Genomic DNA, 27123 nt, shown 5'->3' on the forward strand with positions numbered 1-27123 from the left:
GAATTTAGTTTGGGAGGAATTGATATCTTTACTATATTGAGCCTTCCAACCCATGAACTTATATACTCCTTCGTTTATTTAGTTTTTACTTTGATTTCTCTGGGTAATGATTCATAGTTTTCAGTATAGAAGTCTTCCCAATCTTTTAGGTATATTCCAAGATATGTGATGGTTTTTGATGGGAAATTGGGTCATTTTTTAAATTTCACTTTGTAGTTACTGGTATATACAAATACAGTCATTTTTGTATGTTTTCCTTATGTCCAGGAACCTTTCTAAATTCATTTATGAATTCTAATAGTTGATAGCTTCTTTTGAATTTTCTGTGTACATAGTCATATCCTCTGTTTGTGAATGGTGACAGTTTTAGATCTTATTTCCCATTCTTTATATCTTTTCTTTCCTTAATGCACTGGTGAATAGAAGCATGAATCTTTTTCTCATTCCTGATCTTTGGAGAAAAGTTTTTAATGTTTCACATAAAGTATGATGTTTTATGTCGTTTGGGTTTTTTGTTTGTTTTTTAGGTACTCTTTTTATCAGATTTTAGAAGTTCGCTTTTATTCCTAGTTTCTATGAGGTATTTTGTTATTGTTGTTTTTAGTCATGAACAAATGTTTAATTTTCATTAGTTCAGAAAAATCACGATTTTTTTTTAATTCTGTTTATAAAATGAATAGTGTCAGTTTTTTCAGGTGTTATAGCATTCTTGTATTAAAAAAATAAAGTGATATATTATCCTTTTCTATATTGCTTTATTCAGTTTATGCAGCCTCATTTGTAAGAGATATTAGATTGTAATTTTTCTTTCTTGTAGTATCTTTGTCAGATTTTGGAATCAAGACTTGTTACTAAATCGGGAAGTATATATTCTGTCTCTGTTTACTGGAAAAATTTTATTCTTCCCTTGAATGTTTCGAAGAATTCACCAGTATAGTCATCTAGGCCTAGAGATTTCTTTGTGGGAAGGTTTTTAATTATCAATTTAATTTCTTTAATATAGAGCGATTCAGATGTTTTGTTTCTTCTTCTCTCCCTTTTAATAACCTGTGGGTTTTTTGCTTTGTTTTGTTTTAGGAATGTATTCATTTCTTTTAAATTTCAACTATGTTGGTATAAAGTTGTTCCTAGTATTGGCTTATTTTCTATCTATTATTTGTTTATCTGTAGGATATGTAGTTGTTTGTAGCCCTTTTTTTTTGGACTTTTTTAAAATTCCTGATATTGGTAAATTTAAATTTTTATTTTTTTCTTGATTAGTCTTGCTAGAGATCTGTCATTTTGTTTGTTTTGGTTTCCTTTTCAAAGAAGCAACTTTTGATTGGTTAATTTTTCTCTTTTTTTTCATTTGCTTTGTCTCATTAGTTTGTACTCATTATTTACCTTTGTCTACTTTTGGGGTTTAATTTGCCATTCTTTTTCTAATTTCTTGAAATAAAGTCAAACTCAGAGAACGTACTCTGGGTTATTTCACTGCTTCACATATTGTTGAGCCTTGCTATGCGGCCCAGAATGTTTTCAGTTTTGGTAAATGTTCTATGTGCATTTGAAAATATTGTACATTCTCTCATTGGGTGCAGTGTTTAACATATTATATCAAGTTTGTTAATTTTCATTGTGCAGGTCTTCTATAGCCTTACTGATTTTTGCCCACTTGCTGTATCAGCTGTTGTTTTCACTTCTATGTATAGATATAGACATTTATGTATCTTTATGTATCTTCCACAGGGCACTAGTAGCGCAGTGGTTAAGCGTTTGCCTGCTGACCAAAAGATCGAATCCACCAGCTGCTCCTTGGAAGCTCTCTGGGGCATTTCTGCTCTGTCCGATAGGGTCGCTATGAGTCGGAATTGACTTGACAGCAACGGGTTTGGTTTTTTATAGTCTTCCACAACGATTGTAGACTTGACTATTTCTCCTTTTAATTCTCTCAGGTTTTACTGTATATATCTGGAAGCTATGTGATTGAGTGCATACAAATTTAGAATTTTTGTACTTCCAGGATTGAACCCTTTATTATTATGAATTATCACTTTCCATCTCAAATAATGCTTCTGACTTTGGAGTGTAATTTATCTTGTATTATAGCAACAACTACTTTCTTTTGGTTAGTGTTTACATACTATATCTTTTCCATTGTTACATTTCCAATTTTTCTGTACCCTTATATTCAGTGTGTGTCTCTTTTAAAAACCATGTACTTGGGTTTTATTATTTATCCAGTCTGATAACTTAATATTTTAATTATATTACAACTCATTTAATATAGTTACAGGTGTATTTGGCTTTATATATACCATCTTAAACGATTTTTTTTTTTTCCTATTTGACTCAACTGTTTTGCTTGTTTTTCTTTCTTGCCTTCTTTTGGATTAACCAAATTTTTCCCTTTTATTAGCTTGTTAGTTTACATTCATTTGATATTCTTTCAAGGCTTACTCTAGAACAGTTTTACTCAAAGGGTCAGTTCCTGACAAGATAAACAACTTGTACCAGAAATTTGCTTCTTTCAGCAAAAATATTGCTATGATAGAAATGTCAGCTTAACTCATGTAAATAGTTGACTTACCTCCTCGTGCATGCTTCTTTTCATAGCTGGCACAAGCAGTTTGTAGATTTCTGGTCCGTGGACCATGCTTTGAGTGGTACTGCTCAAGAGGTTATAACATGCATCTTTGATTTACTGGTATAAAGTATTACTTTAAAAACCACTTTACAAAGCTGAGACCTCAGAACACTTTAACTCTATTTACCCACCTTTTGTGTTATTTTTGTCATGCAGCTTAATTTATGTAGATTTTAAATCCTAGAAGATGTTATTGTTTGGCATAGTCAAAAATATTCATATATTTATCTTTTCCATTGCTTTTCATCCTTTTTGCATTTTCATGTTTCCCTCTAGGAGCAAAGAATTACTTTGGGTATTTCTTTTTTAGTGGAGGTCTGCTAGAGACAATTTCTCTGTTTCTGTTTGTCTGAAAATACTTTTATTTCACTTTCATTTTTTGAAGGATATTTTCACTGGGTGTAGAATTCTAGATTGACAGTTATTTTCCTTTAACATTATAAAGATATCAGGCCGTTGTCTTCTGGCTTTATTTCTGTTGAAAAGTCAGCACTTGTTCTTAGTTGATGCACCTTTGAGGATAGTGTTTTTTGTTTGTTTTTTTCACTTAAACTTTTTTTTTTTTTTTTTTAGTTATTGTAGTGTAAGTGAAAGTTTACAGTTCAAGTTAGTCTCTCGTGAAAATTTATACATACATTGTTATGTGGCCCTAATTGCTCTCCCTATACTGTGACAGCACCTTCCTCCTTGCCACCCCTGATATCCTGTGTCCATTCAGCCAGCTCCTGACCCTCTCTGCCTTCTCATCTCACCTCCGGACAGGAGCTGCCCATTTAGTCCCATGTGTCTACTTGAGCTAAGAAGCACACTCTTCCCTTACTGCTTTTACAGTTTTCTATATGTCTTAGATTTTCAGCAGCTTTACTAAAATCTACTTAGATATGGTTTTCTTTCTGTTTATTGTCTTGGCGTTTGTGTTGTTAAAAACAACAACATGTTATTGGAGTTTATAGATATTATTAAATCTCTGGGCTGATGTCTTTTATCAGGTTTGGGAGCCATAGCTCTTCAAATGTAGTTTCCGCCCCCATTCTTTCTCTCCTCTCTCCTTCTGTTAGAATATTCTTTATTTAAAATAAAATAAAGTAAAAAAATTGTAGACACTGCACAATACCTTCCTTCTGAGCAGATTCACCCTTAACATTGTTTGGCAGATAGAGTGATACTGATCACCTTAGTCCAGTCAGGGGTTAACATGGCTCCTGGTTGTTTTGGCAAGACTCTGTCTTGCGTCTGGTTCTTCCTTACCTCTGCGACATACCCTCTAAGGTTCTCAGTTGACAGCCTGGTGTATTCACTAGAGCTTCTTCCTGCTGTAGTGTCCTAAACTCTAATCTTGTTTCTTCAGCTTGGAAATTTGACTAAGAAAATTAACATAAGGTAATTTGACCTCTAAGCTTGACCTCTGAGCTTCTTGGGGCTTAAATCCTGAGAATGTAATGATGATTTAGGAAATTTTCAAAGGTAAATTTGACTATAGATTTTTCTCTTATCTGCTGATTTTAGAACTAAACCTATTAGAATACAGCTTTACTATATTCTTAGAATTCTGCCTTCTGCGTTTTTTGTCCTACCTTTTATGCAACTTTCTATATTGCTAATTACCTGACACTGACTATTGTTAGACCTGGTGAGGTGGTCACCCCATATCAAGTAGAGCCTGCAACCTTGTAGAGGTTAGCTATACCCTGAGAGTATTGGGACTGGAAAAAGGGAGGAGATTCATCATCTTATGTATCAGAGTAAAAATGTGTTATTCAAAGGACTATTAGACCTTCTCACTTTACTGTGGAGCAGAAAAGGAAATGTAAATTGGTATGAAATGATGTTCAGCTTCAGAGTAAGATATACAAATTAAAACCAGCAGAATTACAAAGATCAAAATGTTTGAAATTGGATAGTGTTATTGAGGACATGAGGGAAAAGACACACATTAGAGGTGCTCATGTAAATTGGTAAACCTCTTCCCAGGGACAGCTTGGTAGTATCCATCAAAATTTAAAATGTACATGCTCTTTAACCCAGAAGTTCTACTTACAGGTTCTATAAATATATTACAACTTGTATACAATAATTATTTGTTGCAACATCTTGGTAATAACATAATATTGGAAACAACACAAATGTCTTACCAGTAGGAGCCTGGCTAAATAAATTATGAGACAGAAGAGTACTTACTGATAATAAAAAGAATGAGAGAGGTTTATATGAACGGATAGGGGACAGTCTCTAAAATATATCTAGTAAAATAAACAAAGTGCAGAAGAATATGTACACACATGCACACCATCTCTGGACGCATGTACAAGAAGCTGTTAACAGGGATTGCCTTTGGAAGGGGGACCTCAGGAGCTGGGAGACTTACTTTTTACCTGTTGTTTTTTGCATCTTTGAAATATATGTACATATTCAAAAATACATAAATGTCTATATCTGTACATAGAAATGAAAACAAAAAAAATAACCAAGAAGATTAAGAGGAAACATGATTTCATACTGAATTCTAGAGAATCTGTGACAAAAAACCTCTGGATCCTAGAATAATTATACCATACCATTATAGGTGTCTAAATGTCTCAGTTAAGGAAAATTTGCAGCCTGGTTCAGACCCCTACCCTGAATTGTCTTTGAATAATGAGCCTTGGATCTGTCTCCTAACATTCTGGCATCTTTCTCCGTGATTTAATTGTTGCTTCATACCCATGGCAATTGGAGTAAGTAATTGTAATTTAGAAATATGCAGTAATACCTTTATGATATTATATAGTTGTGTTGAAAAACTGAGAACTAAAAAATGTTGGTGACTTTTTTTTTTTTTTTTTTAAGCTTTCTAATGATTTTTGATTACCAGGGACTCTCATATTCTTTGTTTTAGGCTCGAATGCTCATCACAGAAGAAAACCTTATGACCATTATCATTAAGACTTTTATGGATCATTTGAGACACCGAGATGCCCAGGGCAGGTTTCAGTTTGAACGATACACTGCTTTGCAAGCCTTCAAGTTTAGGAGAGTTCAGAGCCTTATTTTAGATCTCAAGTAAGCTTTTATTTAATTATCAAAACAATTGCAACTTACAAAATGTAAGTGTTGATTTATTCATAGTTATTTTTGTCCTGTTCAGATATGTGTTAATTAGCAAGCCAACTGAATGGTCAGATGAGCTGAGACAGAAGTTCCTAGAGGGGTTTGATGCCTTTTTGGAATTACTGAAATGTATGCAGGTATGTATAAATTGACACATTTTAAAAAGGGAACTCTTTTTTCTTTTTTTTAGATTTTTTAACTGACCACCTTTCTGTCTATGCATTTTCTTAATTTTGGGCACATTTCCAAAGGAGCAGTTTAGATGGCTACAGTTTGAACCATGAGGCTCCTGTTTAATTGGAGACTCTTAGAAAGTTGTAGAGCAAATGAGATCCCAGCAAAAGGTCTGGCATCTGCTGCTCTTTTGTATATGGTAATTCTTTTGGTTACTGTTAACATTCTTTCTTTGACAACTGCAATTTTTTTTTTTTTTTTTAATGTGTTCACACAGAAGTATAGTTAAGTTATATAGTCAATTTTATTTTGTTTCTGTATTTCTTTTTCTCTCCTTGGTATGACATTTATATAATATAGTGTAGAACTTTTTTCCCTTCTGTTTCATTCTCTTTTTTGGAAACATTGCCATATAGGAAACAGAATCTAGAAGCAAGATGAACTAGTTTTTTTAACCCGTTTTAACAGTAAAAGATGACATTTCTAAAAACCTAAGCAACTACTATTATGATTCCTTTAGTAGTCTGCTGACTTTCTTAAGAAAAAGAATAAACAAAGTTGATTTATCAATTTTAGAAAATATTCTAGTGCCTCGCTTAGGTAGTGGTTTTCATCGGTGTTTATTATAATATTTACTTAGGTTTTTTTGTGTATCAGTAAAATTAGTAGCTTCTTCAGTCATTTTGAATATTTGAGGCGTCTTATATTCTCTATTATTTAATCAACCCTGGAAAGTCAAACTTTTGTCTAAAAAGTGATTATTCTTAAATATTAAAACCTCTGTCTTTTTCTTGTTTTACTTTCTTTCATACTCTATGAAAACTTTTAGTTCCAGGTTAGGGAGTAAATATAAAAATATCTTTCTAATATACTATAAAATACTAAATTTGTAAAGTTTTAAAAGCCTGACAAATTTCTTCTAACAATTTTTTTTTATAGATATGGACCTAAAAAGGAATTTGAAGGATTGCTATAGTGAAGTATATATTTTATTGTCTAAGATATAGAAGATTGCCTCTGAAGTAATTTGTTCTATACTTTATGGAGATTTTTGATTTGTATTTTAGAAAATGCTACATAAGCATGTAATTTAAGAAGTTACAGCCTCATACTACTTGAAGCTTCCTGTTTAAACTCTTACTTTGTTTTTATAATCAATGTGTATTTCTTCTACATTGTTTCTTAAGTTTCAATGTAAGAGAACAAATATAATTTTAATACATATAAAACCTTTTTATTTCCTTTAAGGGAATGGATCCAATTACACGTCAAGTAGGACAGCATATTGAAATGGAACCCGAGTGGGAAGCAGCCTTTACACTGCAGATGAAATTAACACATGTCATTTCAATGATCCAGGACTGGTGTGCTTTAGATGTGAGTTTCTTATAGTAGGGGGTCCCTGAGTGGTACAAATTGTTAACACTCAGCTGTTCTGCTTTGACACACATGGGGTTACTGTGAGTCAGAATTACTTAATGGCAACTTTTTTTTTTTTCCCCCTTTCCTTGGAGTGGCATGAAGTAGGAGGGGGAGATTCCTAGGTAAATTCTGAGATTTGGAGAAAATGATGGTGATGGCTTAGCTCATAAAACAACATATTTTACCTTTCACCTATAAATTCAGTGAAGCTTAAAAAGCGAAAACGCTAAAGCCTTAGAAAAAACTTGGAAAATACATGAAAGAGGAAATAATCCACAATCTCTTGTCGCTGATGAAGTGACTACCTTCATTTTTTTCATGATCTCTTTTAGACTTTATGCATATAAAAACAGTAGTTTATAAACATGTCCAAATATAGTTTTACTATCAGTACATTTATCCTATGTCTTAATATTATTTTGGCCTGCCTTTGGCCAAAAGAGACTAAATGAGAGTCTGTATAAGTTGGGGGACCTAGGGAAGGCTTCCATGAGATCTGAACAATGTGTGAGAGTTAAATGAGCAGAGAGTAAAGAATATTCTTCACTGAGGATACAGATACGTCATGCTCTGTGCTAAAAGGGAGTGTGGCTTTTCTGGGAGTGAGAAGGCTCTGTGGTTGGAGTACAAAGGTTGAGAGTGGAAAAGTAGGCAGGGTGTTCTTTGCAGGGACTTGGAGTCCATGGAAAGGAGTTTGGATCTCATGCTAATTGAAGTGGCCAGCCATTAAATTTAGGCTACCAAGCAAGCAAGGAAACAGCTTGAGCCTATTAAAGAAAAAAAAAAAAAAAACCCTCTGTATAGAAAGTGAATGAGAAGACAAGGATAGAAGCAGGGAATTTAATAGAGATGGTTGACAGTGTCTTGGAGGTAGTGGAGATAGAGAAAAGTGGCCAGATTTGAGAGAAATTTAGAAAACAAAATTGCCAGCATGCTAGTAGACAATGGGGAATGAGAGAAAGGAGGGTATCGTAATAACGTCTAGATTTCCACAGCTGTACGAATGGAGGTGTCATTCACTGAGATAGGGGCCACTGGAAGAAGGAGCAAGTTTGGGAAGTGAAGATTGAGTTTGATTTTGCTCATATTGATATTTGACATTGAGATGTCCAGGGCAGATTTCATTTTGAAAGATACACTGTTTTACACACCTTCAAGTTTAGAGGAATTCAGAGCCTTATTTTAGATCTGGAGTAAGCTTTTGTTTAATTATTGTCAAATTTGAGGTGCTTGCTCAATGTTTCAGAAACTCAACCTTTTGAGTAACTTAACGGAAACCCTCTTTTTTAGGAAAAAGTACTAATTGAAGCTTACAAGAAATGCCTCGCTGTTTTGATGCAGTGTCACAGTGGTTTTACTGATGGTGAACAGCCAATCACACTAAGCATTTGTGGACATTCAGTGGAAACTATCAGATACTGTGTTTCCCAAGAAAAAGTTAGCATTCACCTCCCAGTTTCTCGCTTACTTGCAGGTAAAGTATTTCCCAAAATGAAGAAGAACCGTGGAATTACTTTTTAAATTGTTGTTTGTTGTTACTATGTATTTGTTACTTAACTATGTGCCAGGCATTTTTCTGAGTTTTCCATGTATTACATTTAATTATCACATTGGCTGATAAGGCAGATATTATGGGCACTGAGCATATATGTACCAGCTACATTTTCCTCCCCTGGAGGTTTATTGGCAGGCATTTGAGCCTCTTTAGTACCTTCTGACATCGTGGTGGATACTGTTGCAACTGCCTAAAAATCCGGAAAATTGGTCTGCACCACATTTGAGCATTGAGAGCTGTTCATATGAGGGGATGCTTCCTGGAGGAATGATTGTGTGAAACTTTACACACTTTTGGCTTCTGTACGGAGAGATAAGGCTTGCAAGTATATTTACTATTTCCTTTGTGTTATTAGGAAGGTATGCTCACTGGCATTTGAAAATACTCAAGTAAATGAGTTATTTCTGGGGTAAAAACAGTTTGTGATGCACTTCCTGGGCCATGGTACCACTGTGTACTACATGTGTGATATGCTTCATGGGACAGATATGGCCTGCTTGCATTAGTCATCTTCCTGATGACATCTTTTATAAAGTGCTTGCCTTCCTAATGACATCTTTTATATAATTCCTAGGCCGTGGTACCGATATGTACCACATTTGTGATATGCTTCATGGAACATGGTACCAATATGGCCTGCTTGCAATTGGCACCCCATGTTTTCAAACAGTAAAAAACTACCAACAAACAGTGATTCACCTTCCATGAATCATTAGTGAAAATACATGGTATCACCAAAAAATTCCCCCCAAAATTTCATCCATTAAAGGGTTAAGGTCACTTTACAGATAGGAAGACTGAGGCACAGACAGTGATTTGCGTAGTGTCACACAGCAAGAAAGAGACAGTTAGGATTTAAGGCAGTTTAGCAGCTGAAGACATAATTATAACCATTGCACAATAAGTGCTTCTTTGCAGTTCTTAACTACAGATAACCACGTTTTACTGTTAACTCAGCTCAGCTTCAAAGTCTGTGTTGTTACCATTCAGTCCAATCTATCACTCAAGCAGTTGCTAATGAATTGAAACCACCCCTACTTTTCTCTCCCTCTTTTTCACTCTTTTATTGATAACCTTTTAAGCAGCAGATCAAGAGCGATTCCCAAATCGGGTTGATGATTTTTTAATCAAGTAGTTGATTTATAAGCCATTTATAATTGGTAGAGTATTTGAAGCTACTAGCTTGCAGTAGCCAAAGATTTTGAATATGGACTTGTCTGTCACTACAGATTAATTTCAGTAGCACCTTTATATTTTCTTGGTTCTAGGTATTCTTAGCCTGCTCACACACTATTGTTCTCTTTAGTTGTTTGATTTTTAACTCTGAGAATAGAAAGAAGAGAACCTCTAAAGATATTTACCTTAAATATATGGCTCATTAACTTAATGTGTTGTGAAGGCATTTTGGGAGGCGGTGGGGGGATAATGGAGAATTGGTATCATTTCTTCCTTTAATGTTTTGTAGAATTCACCAGTGAAGTGATCTGAACCTGATGCTTTCAGATTTTTTGGAAGGTTATTAATTGCGGATTCAATTTCTTTTATAGATACAGGCCTATTCAGGTTGTCTGTTGCTCCTTGTTTGAGTTTTGGTAGTTTGTATCTTCCAAGGAATTGGTCTGTTTCATCTAAGTTATCAAATTTGTGGGCATAGAGTTGTTCATAGTATTCCTTTATTATCCTTTTAACATACATGGGATCAGTAATGACGATCCCACTTTCATTTCTGAAGACTTTTTAAAATCATTCTGAGCATTGTCACGTTATCCTGCTTACAAACCCTAGCATTCCAGCAGTCTTTTGGGATGTTATTGAAATCCTGGTAATTTATGATACGTATTCTGGGGCTTATGAAGTGTTCTTCTTAGTCACAAGAATATCAAAATAGTACAACAAATGGAACAACAAATAACTGCCTAGAATGAAATTATGATTGTAAGAAGAAATATCTCTTATTCCTGTAACTTGTTTATGTCCAATTTTGTTTTCATTCGTTTGTTTAAGTGCTTTGAACATACTGAACTGTTGATCCTCAACATAAGCAAGTGATAGCATGGTGTTCTGGAAAAGTACTGGACTAGAAGGCAGGAAAGTGGGTCACATCTCCAACTCAGCCGCTGGTCTCTTCTGCTTTTAAAAATCGGGTTGTATGAATGGAATCTGACATTGATGGTTTATCCACTGGGAAAATTGTCAGTTCTCTGAAGATATACTATTTCTACCTAGTTCCTTACCTACCTCAGATCTGTTCAGTGAACATTTTTGGGCATTTTTATCTCACTGTATTTGATAAACCTTGGCCTGAATGCTTGTAATCTAATTGGAAAGCTAAGTAAATAAATATACACAGAATAGTTCAGGAACAGCTTGGAGTGTGTGATAGTGGAGTATTAGTAGTAAATATTGAGAAGCAGTTAACTACGATGGGATTAGTAATGCAAGTCTTCTCAGAGGTGTAAAACCAGGCTTGAACAAGTGGCCAACATAGACTGACAAGATTATAAAGAGCATTCTCTGTTTAGGCAACAAGATAAGTAGACTGTAATCAGAATGAGCTGAGGTTGAGCCATAAAAGAGCCTGTTGCAGATGAGAACTAAAGAGACTTTGATCCTAAGCTGGAAGTTCTGAGAGACTTAATTCTGAGGTCAGTATCAGTGCAGACCACGAATGTTAGGACCAATTTCTCTGTTAAGTTGCCAGAAAGATCTCTTACTTCTATACTTTTAAGTTGTAACAAACTCCATGACTCAAGTGAAATATGACAGAGTTGCCATAACATATATAAATTGCTTTGATAGTTGTGTAGCTTTTTACTGTATTTGTGTATCTAGGATTTACTTCTGTAAAATTTCCTCACTATATGTCAGTACATGTGATGAAAGCTTGAATTCTAAGTGTGCATTTTATACAGAGGTTCATAAGAATAACAATTGAGAAGCTTCATTTATGGATGCAGTTCATTTTACATCTTAATTTAAAGATTCTCAAAGAGACAGTAAAGAAGTTAGATATAAAGTTGAGTAAATATTTGAATTTTTCTTTTCCAAATGATTTTCACATATAAAAATACTTTTTTGTTTGTTCTTCCATGCAGGTTTGCATGCATTATTAAGCAAAAGTGAAGTGGCATATAAATTTCCAGAGCTCCTACCTCTAGTAAGTGGTTCTGAGATTTAAAAGTAAATACATACTTACTGTGTTTCATGTATTTGAAATCACTTTAAAACAAAAAATGTCTTGAAATAATTTTAACCTGTTTTATAGAAAGCTTTCCTCCCTATCAGCCAGTCTTCTTTATAACAGTTGAGATGTTTGTTTGTTTTTTTTTTAATGTACAGAGTGAACTTAGCCCACCCATGTTGATAGAACACCCTCTTAGATGTCTTGTTTTATGTGCCCAAGTACATGCTGGAATGTGGAGAAGAAATGGGTTTTCTCTAGTAAACCAGGTAAGTATTTTTTTTAACTCTATGAGGATTTTTCATTCCATTTTTTGGCCTCTGTGAAGGCTGTAATTTTCAGGCTACTTAGTCATTGAAAGTTGAATACCTATATTCACATTGTTTAAAATATAAATCAAATGATAAACCAAAAAATTTCTTAGAACTTTCATTTATAGTTTGTCAAGAAATAATATCAAAAGTAAAAATGAATGACAGTGGTTTTGATTTTCACTTGAAATCATTTCTTAGAACGAAGTTGGGGCTATTTCAAAAATAATAATAAAAATAGTTTTCATCTATTTAAATTAAATTGGGTTAGAAGTTAAAAATTCCGTTAGTGTATCTTTGAAATTGAGGTTTTAATTTTTAAACCTCAACAGGGTATGGTATGGATTTTTCTTCTTTTTTTGGTAACTATGAACCTTACTGAAACAACCATTTATTTTGTTGCAAGACCCAGAAAGTTGGCTGCAAAATGTGAACCATAGAGTGAACACTGTAATCTAGAAGTTTCCGATCAGTTAATCTCTACTAAGAGTAGTGATAACTGTTAAGGAAACCACATTGTATGTGTGTGTTTGCACGCGCATGCTCACGCTTGTAGAAACCTGTGTGCTTTTGGGGGGAGTGGGGTGAGGAGGGGGTTGGGTAAATGAAACCTAGTTACCCAATGTAATTAAATTTTTTTTTTTAGATTTATTATTACCATAATGTAAAATGCAGACGGGAGATGTTTGACAAGGATATAGTAATGCTTCAGGTAATGAATTTAAAAGCATTATACTTAAAGTTTGTGTGGAGGAGGTGGGGGGCATCTTCTACTTCTTGTTATTGCCATAGAACCCAGTCGATTATGATTGCTTCCAGATCAGTAACTCCATCCTAGCCCTGTCTGTTAAGCTTCAGACTCTTATAGTTAACAACCTATAGAACTTTTCCATCTGGATTTACTGGACACATCTCAAGATTTAACAAGTTCAAAACAATTCTTCTTGTTTTTTCCATACCTTCTCCCTGTCGTATGTTCCCTACTGTAAAAATGGTGTGGTGGGGGCGTTGACTTCCTCTGACTTCACGAGGGGGAGGGAGAATCAGCATCAGCCCAAAGCTGATTCCTGTGAAGCAGAGGTCAGACATACTTCCTTTCTCCAACCTTTTTACTGATTTCTGACACCAGCCGTCCCTCCCACAGCACTCTATACTTCTCTCCTAGGTTCGATAATTTGCTGTAATGGCCACACAGAACTCACAGACAATACACGTGATTTGGAGGTTTATTAGGGAAGTAACAGGTTACAATTCAGTATCAGGAATGACTCGGGATACAGTTCTTCAGTCAGTAAAACTTCTCGGCTGTACCCACAGGCAGACCTCTCCCTGGCCCTTGGCCCCCTGGGCCTTGTAGGCCTCTTGGACTGGCCTGGCCTCTGCCCTGCTCAGGCGAGTGTTACAAAGCTCTTTAGCTCCACCAGTACGTGCCCCCAAAGGCACCCCATTCTGCCAGCAAGCCTCCTGCCTGACAGCATTCAGCTCTCTTGTTCCATGGGTCTGTGAACCTAGCTCTGCCAAGTGCCTGGAGGCACCACACTCTGCCAGTAAGCCTCCTGCCCGAAGGCACTCAGCTGTCTCGCTCTGTGGGCTGGGAAGTCCACTGCACTGTCTTCTGCTGGTCTTGTCGTTCTCTGCCATGCTTGCTGCAACTTCTAGCTGTCTTGTACTGTCTCCAGTGTTATAGCTCTTTGTCCCTTGGGTCTAGGAGGTTCACAGTACAGGGACCCCAGGTCCAAAGGACATACTCTACTCCTGGCTCTTCTTTCTTGGTAATAGTGAGAGCTCCCCTCTGTTCTGGGATTGGCTGTCTTTTAAGCCTGGCAGATAGCAAAACTAACCAATCCCCTAGTTAGGGTTCCATACACCTTATTTGCATGGTTTTACCCCTGCAAGGGTGCCATGCTCCTTATTTGCATTATTAGCAAGTTATTCATTGCCCTTGGTGGGCCACAAGTACCTTATTTGCATACTCTTACCCAGTCATTTTACAGAAGTCAGAAGACCACGCATGGCTAGAAGAACCATATTAAGTAATTCACTGCTCTTCACCTACCTTGGTGAATTGTTCCACAATGTATACAATTGCTAAAGCCAGAAATCTGAAAGCCATTCTTTCTTCATTGTCTTCTGATTAAAAACCCAAACTCCTTAAACTGGTCTTCAAATCCTATGATACTCTCCATTCGATAGTCCTATGCCAGCAATATTTAACTACATTAAAATTCCCTGAATTTGCCGTGCTATCTCTTAAGTCTAAACTCTGCACGTTTATTTCTTTTGCTCCCTCGATTGCCTGCTTCTTCCTTTACCTCACCTAGCTGACTTCTTTCCTGCAAGCCTTAGTTTAGTGTGACTTTCTCCAAGTCTTCCCTGGCCCACCAAACCTTGATTAAGTATCCCTTTCTTGAGGACCCTTGGTGTTTATCCTTGCCAAAGCATTTATAACTACATTATGATTGCCTGTTTACTTTTTGTCTCCCCCACTAAACCGTGGCAACTGTATCTTGTTCATTTTTTTGTCCTTTGTGCCTAGCACAATGCTTGTCACTAGTAGTTGTTTCATATTATTGCTGGATGGATTTCGTAATTATAGAAACAGAAAGTCAAGAAATATGAATTTCAAAGAAAATTATAAGTTCAAAATAAATGAAAAGCTAGGTTAATTTAGAATTTATACAAATGAAATTAAAGGACACTTGAAACTAATTTTAAAAACTGTCTCTTCTGTTAGTATAGTGTTTACTACAAAAAGTAGGTTGACACTAGCAACAGCCTCATCTACCCTGAGACCAGAAGAAGTAGATGGTGCCGGGCTACAACTCCCAACTGTTCTGATCAGGGTCACAATAGATGAACTCAGATAGAAGGGGAGAAGAATGTGGAACAGAACTCAAATTCTTAGGAGGTTCAGATTTACTGGATCAGTTGAGACTAGAAGACTCTCTGATACTGTCACCCTGAGGTACTCTTTAATCTTGAGTCCAAACTGATCCCAGGAAAAAAAAACAAAAAAAAAAACTGATACCAGGGTCACCTTTTAGCAAAGTAACAGACTGGCACACAAAACAAAGGATATCATATTATCTGTGAGTACGGTGCTCCATTAAAAAACCATCTATATGAGACCAAAAGGTCAACAGTTACTCTAAAGCAGAGATGAGACAATAAGGGGGCAGGAAAAATAGAGTAACTGGAAGCAGAACAACCAGAACGTAAAGAGATATTGTTAAATAAATAGGTTGAGAGTTCTTGCTAAAAGTTTAATATAATGTATATAAAACAGTACTAGAAGGTTAATTGACGTACATTTCTCTCAGAGTCCATAGACCAAACAGTGATCAGAAAACCCTGAAATAAAACTTGGGAGCTGAATTTATAGGGGTACACTTATTTTAAAGCATTAAAGGAAAAGAGAATTCATAGTCCATGTTAACCTGATGTGTAGACTTAGGTTTTATTTTGTTTTATTTGCTTAAGTTCCTGCCCACACTTGTTACCTAACACAGTAAGGACTGGGACTAAATGGGTTTCCATCTTTTATTGGGACTGGTGAATAAATAAGCTACTTTCTGTTGTGCAAAGCAAAATAGCATTAATTGTGTAATAACTCTTTTGACCTCCCTCTTTTCCTTTATCGCAAACATTAAAAAAAAAAAAAAGACAGGTGTCTCCATGATGGATCCAAATCATTTCCTGATGATAATGCTCAGCCGCTTTGATCTTTATCAGATTTTCAGTACTCCAGACTACGGAAAAAGATTTAGCTCCGAGATTACCCATAAGGTAAGAACATGTTTTACAAGACACATCACTAAAGAAGCACCTTTCGTTTTTTGTTATTATCTGAGATACAGTATGCATATTCTTATCTCTGAACTTTATCTCCTCCCACTTGTTACAGGATGTCATACAGCAGAACAATACTCTAATAGAAGAGATGCTATACCTCATTATAATGCTTGTTGGTAAGTTTGGATTGTTTGAGACGTTTATAAATTATATTGGATTTTGTGGTAGCAAATAGTTCAGAATTTCGAAACTATGTTTTTTTTATTTAGAGCTGATGCTCAGTTTTAGGGAAGGGGGATTGGAGTATCCATCTTTTCTTCCCTCTAGTTACTGTAATGTTCAGAGTGATTGTGCTTTGGAGAAAGGATAGCATACAATTACTGGAGCAGAATAAACTGGAAGATTCTAAGTTTGGCGTTAAAAATGAGGAGAGGAGAATTTATCAAGCAAGGAATAGGATATTTAGGAGCTATTCACCATTACTTTATATCTTAGCTATGTTTCTCTCCATGGTTTTGTGATGCAAAAATGACTTTGTGACATTAAAAAAAAAAAAAAAAAACCCTATAGGACAGAGTAGAACTGCTCCGTAGGGTTTCCAAAGAGCGGCTGGTGGATTCGAACTGCCAACCTTTTGGTTAGCAGCTGAGCTCTTAACCATGCACCACCAGGACCCCAGTTCCTATTTAATGGAGACCTATGGCTAATAGAAAGGAGCCCGGGTGGCGCAACTGTTAAGCTCTTGATGCTAACTGAAAGATTGGTGGTTGGGACCTACCCAGCGGCTCTATAGGGGAAAGACCTGGTGATCTGCTTCTGTAAAGATTACAGCCACGAAAACCTTATAGGGCAGTTCTGCTGTCACTGGGGTCACTATGAGTCACAATCACCTTGACGGCACCCAACAACAACATAGCTAATAGACACAGCTTTCTTTTTTTGTTGCTGGTATTTCTAGTCCTTTTTTCCTCCCTCTTTTCCATTCTTTTATCCCTTACCTTGTCCCACCTTCCTTCCTATTTCAGACCCTCTACAGTCCATAGAGCAGAGAATCCTGACTACTGTCAGGAGGTGATACCAATGTGTGAGTTTTCAGTAGGTGGTATCTTATTTGCCTCTAGATAGAACGGGAGAGGAAGGCTCTCTCTTTCTACCATATGGCAGATGGAGTGAAACCAGTTTCCCAAGCTACTGCTCTTCTGATCCTTTTCCTCTAAAGCAGCAACCAGAGTTCTCTCTCCACTGCCTGAAGTGTGCACTCATCTGTTGTATCTGAGACTCAAAAGTATGATCAGAGCTGCTCTTTCCATAGCTTGTTGCCAGACCAGTCATTGCTTTCCCATTGCACAGAGAGACTTATATAGAGAAATACATTGTGTTGCATGAATTTTAGGTGTAATCCACACAAGTATTATGATTATGTTAAATGTGCGTATATATACTTTTTCATTATTAACAGGAGAGAGATTTAGTCCTGGAGTTGGAATGGTAAATTCTACAGATGAAATTAAGCGGGAGATTATCCATCAATTGAGCATTAGACCTATGGCTCATAGTGAGTTGGTAAAGTCTTTACCTGAAGATGTAAGTACCAACATTTTTAAAAAGCAAATTATGAAAATCTTTTCATACCTATCTATCTATTATGTACAAAGCAAAATAGAGATAGAATCTTTTACACTGAAGCCTTGAAAAAGAGGTAAGGATGCTGGGGAAAAAAGAAAAAAATAAGCCCAGCTCTTAGAACTGAATTTCTGTATCTGTTAGAGAGAGGCTGTTATAAGGCCCTTAGTGTGAAGTTGCCACAAGTAGAGATAGTGCTTTGTAACTTAACACGTTGAGGAAAAGGAGTGGGAAAATACCTACTCAGTTTTTCAGTCTTCTCCTTCTCAGGCATTAAGTGACTCTCCTTAGTGAGCCATCTATTTCATCTTAATGAATGTTAAATAATATTCACAAGAATATTCATAGGTTGAATTGCAGTTATTTTTCCTCTCTGGTTCTTAAGTTCCTCAACCATCTATTTTTCAGCCATGGGGCTTTTCAGAAACTTAACACTTAATAGTTAGTAAAGGACTTATAGTTAGTAAAGGACTTTATTTTCATCGAGGCTTTTCAAGGTAATGTTTTCCCAAGTTTGAAACACGGATCGAAACTTTCAACTTAACAGTTCTTCTGGGATATCAACCTGTCTTATATTTGTTGTATAATAATACTTTCTAAAAACTTTTTAGTAAAAGTTTCAAACATCTACAGAAATAGAAAATATAACAAACTCCATGTACTCATCACCAGCCTCAACATATGGCCAATCTTGTATCATCTATGCTCCTACCACTGACCCTTATCCACTCACTGGATTATTTTGTACAGAATACCAGATTTGTTGTTTCATCTATAAACAGGACTGTATGTATTTATAACGGGTACATTTGGCAATGTCTGGAGACATTGTTCACTGTCACTCCTCAGGGAAAGGGAGGATAGTACTGGCATCTAGTGGGTAGAGGCCAGGAATGATGCTGAACATCCTACAATGCACAGGACAGACTCCCACAGCGAAGAATTGTGTAGTCCAAAATGTCAATAGTGCTGAGGTTGAGAAACTCAGATCTAAAGGGATGAAGGATTTTTTTTTTAAATCCATATACCATTGTTACACCTAAAAAATTAACAGTAATTAATAATTTCTTAATATCTCCAAATATCTATTCAGATAAAATGGCTTGTATTTTTTTAGTGCAGGAAATAAATTCTGAGTTCTTAGATGAGGAAACAATTATAATTTAACCTAGGCTTTAGGATAAGGGGAGTCCTTGGGTGATACAAACGATTAACACGTTTGGCTGCTAACCAAAAGTTTGGCAGTTTGAATCTACCCAGAGCACCTCAGAAGAAAGGCCTGGTGATCTACTTGCAAAAAAATCAGCCACTGAAAACGCTATGGAGCACAGTTCTACTCTGACCCACATGGGGTCACCAAGTCATAATTGACTCGATAGCAACTATTTTTTTTTTTTTTTTAGGTTAAGGAAGTATAAAACTTGAGACAGCTTTTTAAAAGTGTTATATGCCTTATACAAGGTGATAGTATAATCACTAGATCTGTGTCCTACAGAATCCACAAGATAGTAAATGAAAATCCTGGGGGAAAAGTTCAGTGATGCTATATATTTTAGTACTGCTCTATAGTATGTTATCTTTTGGAGAATCAATTAATATTAGCAAAATAAAGACTCTGAGAGTCTTACCGTAAAGGAACATATTTAATTTTTCTTAAACCATGTTTCCCAGACCTTTTTTATCAGAAATTTTTTTATTCAAACAGGAATTCAGAATTCTTACTAACATCTTGGTTGTCATGAATGAAATATGATTTGGGAAATGCTGTTTTACTGAAACTAGATAAGAAATTAGTATAACTATTTCACAAGCTATAACTATTTTAGATATATTTTGTTTAAATGTTATACGTAGACTTTGTATTTTCATTTAATTCTTTTGAAAGTTGTTACCTTGATTCTATATGGTAGTGACTTTTTTATTTTTTAATTATAGCATTCTGAATGAATGTCAGCTTACCAAATAGTCTGCCTAGTTGTATATTAATCATTATGTTTACTATGGGATCCTCATCTGTAAAAGTAGGGCTAATAGTATATCTACTTCATAGGTTGCTATGAGAATTAATGAGATAAAAGCATAGTTCTCAGAGTGTTAGCAATTATTAACACAAAACACACATATCTTTTCTTATATCTTTAGGAGAACAAAGAGACTGGCATGGAGAGTGTAATTGAAGCAGTTGCCCATTTCAAGTGAGCTACTATTATTTCCCATTCCATATTTTTATACTTTCATCTTTCTTAGGTTGTTTCCTTTGCTGGAACTGAGCATGAAGTTGTTGCTTTCAGAGAGTGACAAATATTTTGAAATTCATAACTCTCAACTAGATTTCTCACTGACATTTCACTCTTGTAATCTAGGCCTGCAAACAATAACTTCAAGTTAACTTTATGAAGGTTTTCACTACATTTACAGTAGGGGTTCATAGCTGATGGTTTCACTGAGCAGGTAATCTAAGTAAATGCACTGAGCTTTCTTCAGATTTCTTTTCTTTGTTTCCATTTGAATGTGCCACCTAAATTGTGAACTAGTCTGTAAATGCTGCCCTCTTTAGTGTCCACTCTGTTGCCGAGTCATTAAATTAGTTTGTCCTATTAAGGTTCTTGAGGCAGTTGCTTAAGCCTACTTTTTTTCTTGCTCCCTACTCCACCCCAATGGCAGTGTATTTATTTTTGTTGATTATGAAGACAGTACATGCTTTTACAGAAAATACAGAAAAGTAAAAAGAAAAAAATACCATTTATTATCCAACCACTCCCAGTTGACTTTAATTACATTTAGATGTATATCTTTCTGAACTTTTTTATTTGCTTGTAACACTTATATCTATATGTGTACATAAGAACTAGAAAGTTATATACTTCAATAAAAATTTGTTCATTTTGTATTTACTGTTCCATAGCCTTTTTTTTTTTTTTTAAATTAAACTTTATTGGGGTATTTCTGGAGTAGTGGTTAAGAGGTTGTCTGCTAACCAGAAGGTCGGCAGTTTGAGTCCACCAGCCGCTCCTTGGAAACCCTAGGGAGGAAGCTCTCCTCTGTCCTATAGGGTCAGTATGAGTCAGAATCAACTCGATGGCAACGGATTTGGTTTTTTGGCTTTGGGGTATTTCTATATGTTTGTGTCTTTTTTTTTTCAATCTAATATGCCTTGTCAGTACCTATAGGTTTACTTCATTCTTTACTTTTTCGTAGTCATGTACTGTAATTTATTTAACCTCTTCCCTATTGATGGACACTTAAGTGTCTGCATTTTCTCTATTATAAACAACCAAGTATTGAACATGTTTGCACATATCACACATTTTGATGTGTAAAAGTATTTCTTTGAGGATTTGTTAGCTCAAAGAGAAGGCACATGTTACATTTTGATACATACCTCCAAATTGTCTTCCCAAAAAAGTCATCAGTTTACACTAGCAGTGTCTGAGAGTGCCCTGCAGCTTTGCCAACACTTGAGATGTACAGTTTTCTTAATTTCTACACATCAGTTGGGTGGGAAATGTTACCTTGTTATTTCAGTTTGCATTTCTCTAACTACCAGTGAGGTTGAGTGTCTTTTCTTGTGTTTATTTATACTTTTGTGCATTTTTCTTTAAGATTGTCTCTATCTTATTATTCCATAGGCTTTTTTTTATATGTATATTAGAGAAATTAATTTTTAAGATATTAAATACATAACAAATATTTTCTCCCAGACTGTCACTTGGGTTTCAACTTTGTTTATGGTATCATTTCATATAATTTAATTTTCATGGGACTTAAATCTTTGTGTCTTTTACGGCTTCTGGGTTTCATAACTTGCCTAGGAAGTTTTTCTAAACCACAGAACTGTGAAAATATTTTTCTTTTTTTTCTTTTTCTTGTATCTCCACCTTTCCCCTCCCTCATAACCGTTAAAGATTGTTTCTTTTTGTGTGTAAAACTTTTCATGAGTTTTTACAGTAATGGTCTCATACAATATTTGTCCTTTTGTGATTGACTTATTTCACTCAGCATAATGCCCACCAAATTTATCCATGTTATGAGATACTTCATAGATTCATCATTGTTCTTTATTGTTGCGTAATACTGCATTGTGTATATGTACCATAGTTTATCCATTCATCTGTTGATGGGCGTCCAGGTTGTTTCCATCTTAATGCTATTGTGAACAGTGCTGCAGTGAACATGGGTGTGCATATGTCTATTTGTGTGACAACTCTTATTTCTCTAGGATAAATTCCTAGGAGTGAGATTGCTGGATCATACGGTATTTCTATTTCTCGCTTTCTAAGGAAGCACCATATCATTTTCCAAAATGGTTGTATCATTTTGCATTCCCACCAGCAGTGCATAAGAGTTCTGATCTCCCCGCAGCCTCTACAACATTTGTTATTTTCCATTTTTTTTTTTGATTTGTGCCAGTAATGCCGGAGTGAGATGGTATCTCATTGTGGTTTTGATTTGCATTTCTCTAATGGCTAGTGATTGTGAGCATTTCCTTATGTTTCTGTTATCTGCTATAATGTCTTCTTTGGTGAAGTGTCTGTTCATTCCCTTTACCCATTTTTTAATTGGATTGTTTGTCTTTTTGTTGTAGAGGTGCTGGATTTTCTGTAGATTTTAGAGATCAGACCTTTGTCTGATTTGTAATAGCCAAATTTTTTTTCTTAGTCTGTAGGTTCTCTTTTTACTCTTTTGATGAAGTCTTTTGATGAGCGTGTTTAATTTTTAGAAGATCCCAGTTATCTAGTTTTTCTGGAGTTTGTGTGTTGTTGGTTATGGTTTGTATCCTGTTAATGCTGTGTATTAGGGTCTCTAGCATTGATCCTATTTTTCTTCTATGAACTTTATAATTTTTGGCTTTATATTTAGGTCTTTGATCCATTTTGAGTTAGTTTTTGTGTATGGTGTGACATATGGGTCGTGTTTCATTTTTTTGCAGATGGATATCCAGTTTTGCCAAAACCATTTGTTAAAAAGACTGTCTTTTCCCCATTTGATGGACTTTGGGCCCTTGTCGAAGATGGTGACTGTAGGTGGATGGATTTACACCTGGCTTCTCAGTTCTGTTCCACTGGTCAATGTATCTGTCCTTATACCAGTACCAGGCTGTTTTGACTACCGTAGCTGTATAGTAGGTTCTGAGGTCAGGTAGTGCGAGTCCTCCTACTTTATTCTTCTTCTTCAGTAGTGCGTTACTTATCTGGGGTTTCTTCCCTTTCCATATAAAGTTAATGATTAGTTTTCATCTCTTTAAAGAATGTTACTGGTTTTGGATTGGGATTGCATTGTATTTGTAAATTGCTTTGGGTAGAATTGTCATTTTCACAATGTTGAGTCTCCCTGTCCATGAGCATGGTATGTTTTTCCATTTATGTAGATCTCTTTTGGCTTCTTGCAGTAGCGTTTTGTAGTTTTCTTTGTATAGGTCTTTTACATCCCTGGCTAGATTTAGTCCTAAGTATTTTATTTTTGTAGGGGCTATTATAAATGGTATTGTTTTCCTAATTTCCTTTCATTGTTCTTTTTATTAGTGTATAGGAATCCAACTGGTTTTTGTATGTTTATCTTGTATCCTGCTACTCTGCAGAATCTATTAGTTCCAGTAGTTTTCTCATGGAGTCCTTTGGGTTTTCTATGTACAGTATCATATCGTCCGCAAATAGGGACAGCTTAACTTCTTCATTACCAATTTGGATACCCTTTATTTCTTTTTTTTGCCTTATTGCTCTAGCTAGGACTTACAGCACAGTGTTAAATCCTGTTTTCAAGAGGAATGTTTTCAGCCTCTTTCCATTAAGAATGATGTTGGCTGTTGGTTTTGTATAGATTAGATATCCTTTATTATGTTGAGAAATTTCCCTTCTATACCTATTTCATTGGAAGTTTTTATCACGAGCGGGTGTTGGACTTTGTCGAATGTCTTTTCTGTGTTGATCGAGATGATCATATGATTCTTTTCTTTCCTTTTATTTATGTGGTTTATTATGTTGATTGATTTTCTAATGTTGAACCATCCTGGCATACCTGGTATGAATCCTACTTGGTCGTGGTGTATTATTTTTTTGATATGATGCTGAATTCTCTTGGCTAGAATTTTGTTGAGAAATTTGTATCTGTATTCATGAGAGAGATTGGTCTGTAATTTTCTTTTTTTGTGGCATCTTTGTCTGGTTTTGGTATCAGGGTTATCCTGGCTTCATAGAATGAATTCGGAAGTATCACTTCCTTTTCTTTTGTTCTGAAATAGTTTCAGTAGTACTGGTATATGCTCTTGTGAAAATGTTTTTCTAAAATGTCACCTGCTTTTTTCCACTTAATAGAATTTTCCATGTCAGAATATAGAGATTAACATCACTTTGAATAGTGTTTAGTTGTATGGAAATGTTGTAATTTATGTAGCCTATTCCCTGTTAGACTTTAAAATTGTTGCTATTACAGTTCAATTCAGTGACTTGTCTAGCTAGGATACATTCAAAGTGGACTTGCTAGATAAAGTAAATGCACATAAAACTTTTGATTTAGATTGCCACATTAACCCATGGAAAATATACCAGTTTACTCTCCCCACTAGTCTATGAGAGCTCTGCTGTCTTACTCTGATATCTAATGCTGTCTCATGAATTAGTGTGTGACTTTAGTAATAATATTTGAAGGACTTTTCTTTCATAGGAAACCTGGATTAACAGGACGAGGCATGTATGAGCTGAAACCAGAGTGCGCCAAAGAGTTCAACTTGTATTTCTATCACTTTTCAAGGGCAGAGCAGTCCAAGGTAATTGGGAAAATTAAAAGTATACTGGGGAAGGGCCAGATTTTTTTTTCCTAAACAACTTTCTGTTTTACACAGATTGAAAAAGGATCATTTTTGTTGTAGAGAATTTGGAAAATATAAAAAGGATATAAAGAAAAAAATACAAATTACCTATAATAACACCACCTAACAGTGTTTTGTGTGTACATATATAAGGTCTATATAATTCTATACCTTTGTTGTTGCACTTGTGTGCCGTCCAGTTGATTCCAACTGCCCCATAGGATTTCCTAGGCTGTAATCTTTACAGGAGTAGATTGGCAAGTCTTGTCTCCCAAGACCCACACATATATAATTGTATTATCTTGTTGGCTTTTGAAAACTGGTTGTGAACTTGTATTATAACCATTAGTCCATTTTATACATAGAAATTTATAGAGTTCTAATCTTAGGTAGGAAACCCTGGTGGAGTAGTGCTTAAGAGCTACAGCTGCTAACCAAAAGGTTGGCAGTTCGAATCCACCAGGCGCTCCTTGGAAACCCTATGGGGCAGTTCTGCCCTGTCCTATAGGGTCGCTATGAGTCGGAATCGACTCAGTGGCAACAGGTTTGGTATTTTTTTAATCTTAGGTAGTTAAATTTTGACTTTTAGCAGTCTGCTCTTAAAACACTTTTTTAATGAAACTTTGTTTAGCTTTTGATGCTCATGGATCTCAGACCTAAATAAGATTTTTGATTTGGGTTTGTACATGTCTCCCCTGCATTTTAATGCAACAGATAACTCATTTTTGGCTTCTGTTAGTGGAAAAAAATTAATGTTGGTATCTAAATTTTGGGGGGACTACAACATTAAGAATGAAAATCTTCTAGAATCAGAATATAACATAGCGAAGATTAACTTAACGTCAGTAGTTTAGGATATTAAGTTGTTTGTATTAATAATTTCTAATCCAAATTACTTTCTTTTTTTTATTAGGCAGAAGAAGCTCAGCGGAAATTGAAAAGACAAAATAGGGAAGACACAGGTATTTTTAATTTCTTTTTTCAAAAATCTTATGTCAGTCTATTTTGCTTATTTTACAATAAGGTATGAGTGGCAAGACTGCTATGCCAACAATTGTATATAAGACCATTTTAAAAAACATCGTTTTGAATTAACTATTACCATGATGAACCTTGGTGAAGTGAAAGATTTAAACATAAGCTCTCGAAGTAAATGTTCTCCTATTCAAAGGAATAATAAATATGCTAATATAAAAGTGGTCTGTACTGATTCACCTCTGGGTTAATGGTTTATTTTAGATCATAAGACATTTCTAGGGGGAAGAAGGCTTTCCTTTGTACCTGTGCTGTTTATGTAGCTGTTTTTATGTACTTGACCTTGAGAAGGTAAAATATAGATTTTAGATGTTTGTTAATGAATACTCTTTGAGCGATAGACTATCAAAAGTATCTTGACAAAGGGATGGGTTTTTTATAAGCATGATCTACAAAAGTAACCAATAATAACTTTATTTTCAGCACTTCCACCTCCAGTTTTACCTCCATTCTGCCCTTTGTTTGCAAGTCTGGTTAACATTTTGCAATCAGATGTCATGTTGTGGATCATGGGAACAATACTACAGTGGGCTGTAGAACATAATGGATATGCCTGGTCAGAGTCCATGCTGCAGAGGGTAGGTTTGAAGACATTTATTATTTATATTTTAGTGCTTTTGTAGTAAAAGCCAAAATACTCTTCTCAGTATCTGTACAGAGAAAATTAGGACAAAAATGTACAGTATTATCTTAATTTGAAATATATAGTTGCTTGTTACTGGTGTTGTTTCTGGCAGTGAAAATGAGTGCGTGGCAAAAGCATGGAGAATTTTTTTATGCCACGTTGTTGTGATTACCTCAGTCCCATTCACCAGTCTGCCTCACTGCTCTTTAATTGGTCCTGATCTGTCTTTGTATATGCAGTACTTTGATATTTCTAGAGAGAAGATGTTATTTCTGTTTTAAAGATGATGAAATAGGCTCAGTGGGGTTCCCTGAGGGTGTGTAGCTTGAAAGGAGGGAAGCCAGGATTCAAACACAGTCCAGCCTTCCTCCAAAGCTACCATTCTTTCCATTTTATCACAGACTGAAGTATCTCATTGGCTATACTATGTGTATAATTATACCCCCTTCCATTTTAAACATACGTTTGAAATTAAAAGTAGGATGCTGGGGTGCACTATAGAGAATATCAGTATTATATTAGGGAGTGATAGGAAAAAGGGTAAACAGTGTTTGTTCTATGTTTACATTAGCTTTGTGTCATTCAGGCTTCTGAGAACCAGAATAGCCTAATATGGAAGGAAAGATACAGGCACCACACACATATATCTTTCAAAAATTGAAGAGCAAGATAAGAGCAAAAAAATAAAAAGCCAGTAGATTCAACATAGTTTGTTTGTTTGTGTGTGTGTGTGTATTATTTAAAAGTCTTGTAAGGAATTTTTTGTGAAATATACTGAAGAACTATAAACATCCTTATAAACTATGTTACGGTAGAGGTAGAGATAAAAATATGTCTGTCTTAATTTAGTCTGACTAAATTTAAGATGTAGTCTTTAGTAAGTAGTA

At 35.3% G+C, this 27123-nt stretch overlaps 1 protein-coding gene across 12 annotated transcripts in view; it reads left to right on the top strand.

Moving 5' to 3' along the window:
• Window positions 1-27123, top strand: part of UBR2 (ubiquitin protein ligase E3 component n-recognin 2) — a 130623-nt gene that overhangs the window by 59825 nt on the left and 43675 nt on the right. For 8 of the 12 annotated variants that reach the window (XM_004379458.3, XM_023734206.1, XM_004379457.2 and 5 more), the window contains 14 exons: window positions 5502-5665; window positions 5751-5850; window positions 7136-7264; window positions 8600-8783; window positions 11960-12021; window positions 12204-12314; window positions 13003-13068; window positions 16020-16142; window positions 16261-16324; window positions 17608-17732; window positions 19914-19966; window positions 24432-24534; window positions 25490-25538; window positions 26035-26189. In XM_004379458.3, the coding sequence (XP_004379515.1) occupies window positions 5502-5665; window positions 5751-5850; window positions 7136-7264; window positions 8600-8783; window positions 11960-12021; window positions 12204-12314; window positions 13003-13068; window positions 16020-16142; window positions 16261-16324; window positions 17608-17732; window positions 19914-19966; window positions 24432-24534; window positions 25490-25538; window positions 26035-26189 (1488 nt within the window). The other 4 variants (XR_002824582.1, XM_023734213.1, XM_023734214.1 and 1 more) reach the window with 4 other exon arrangements.

Source organism: Trichechus manatus, unplaced genomic scaffold, assembly GCF_000243295.1.
Source record: "Trichechus manatus latirostris isolate Lorelei unplaced genomic scaffold, TriManLat1.0 scaffold00065, whole genome shotgun sequence".
In the NCBI taxonomy this organism is placed as follows: Eukaryota; Metazoa; Chordata; class Mammalia; order Sirenia; family Trichechidae; genus Trichechus; species Trichechus manatus.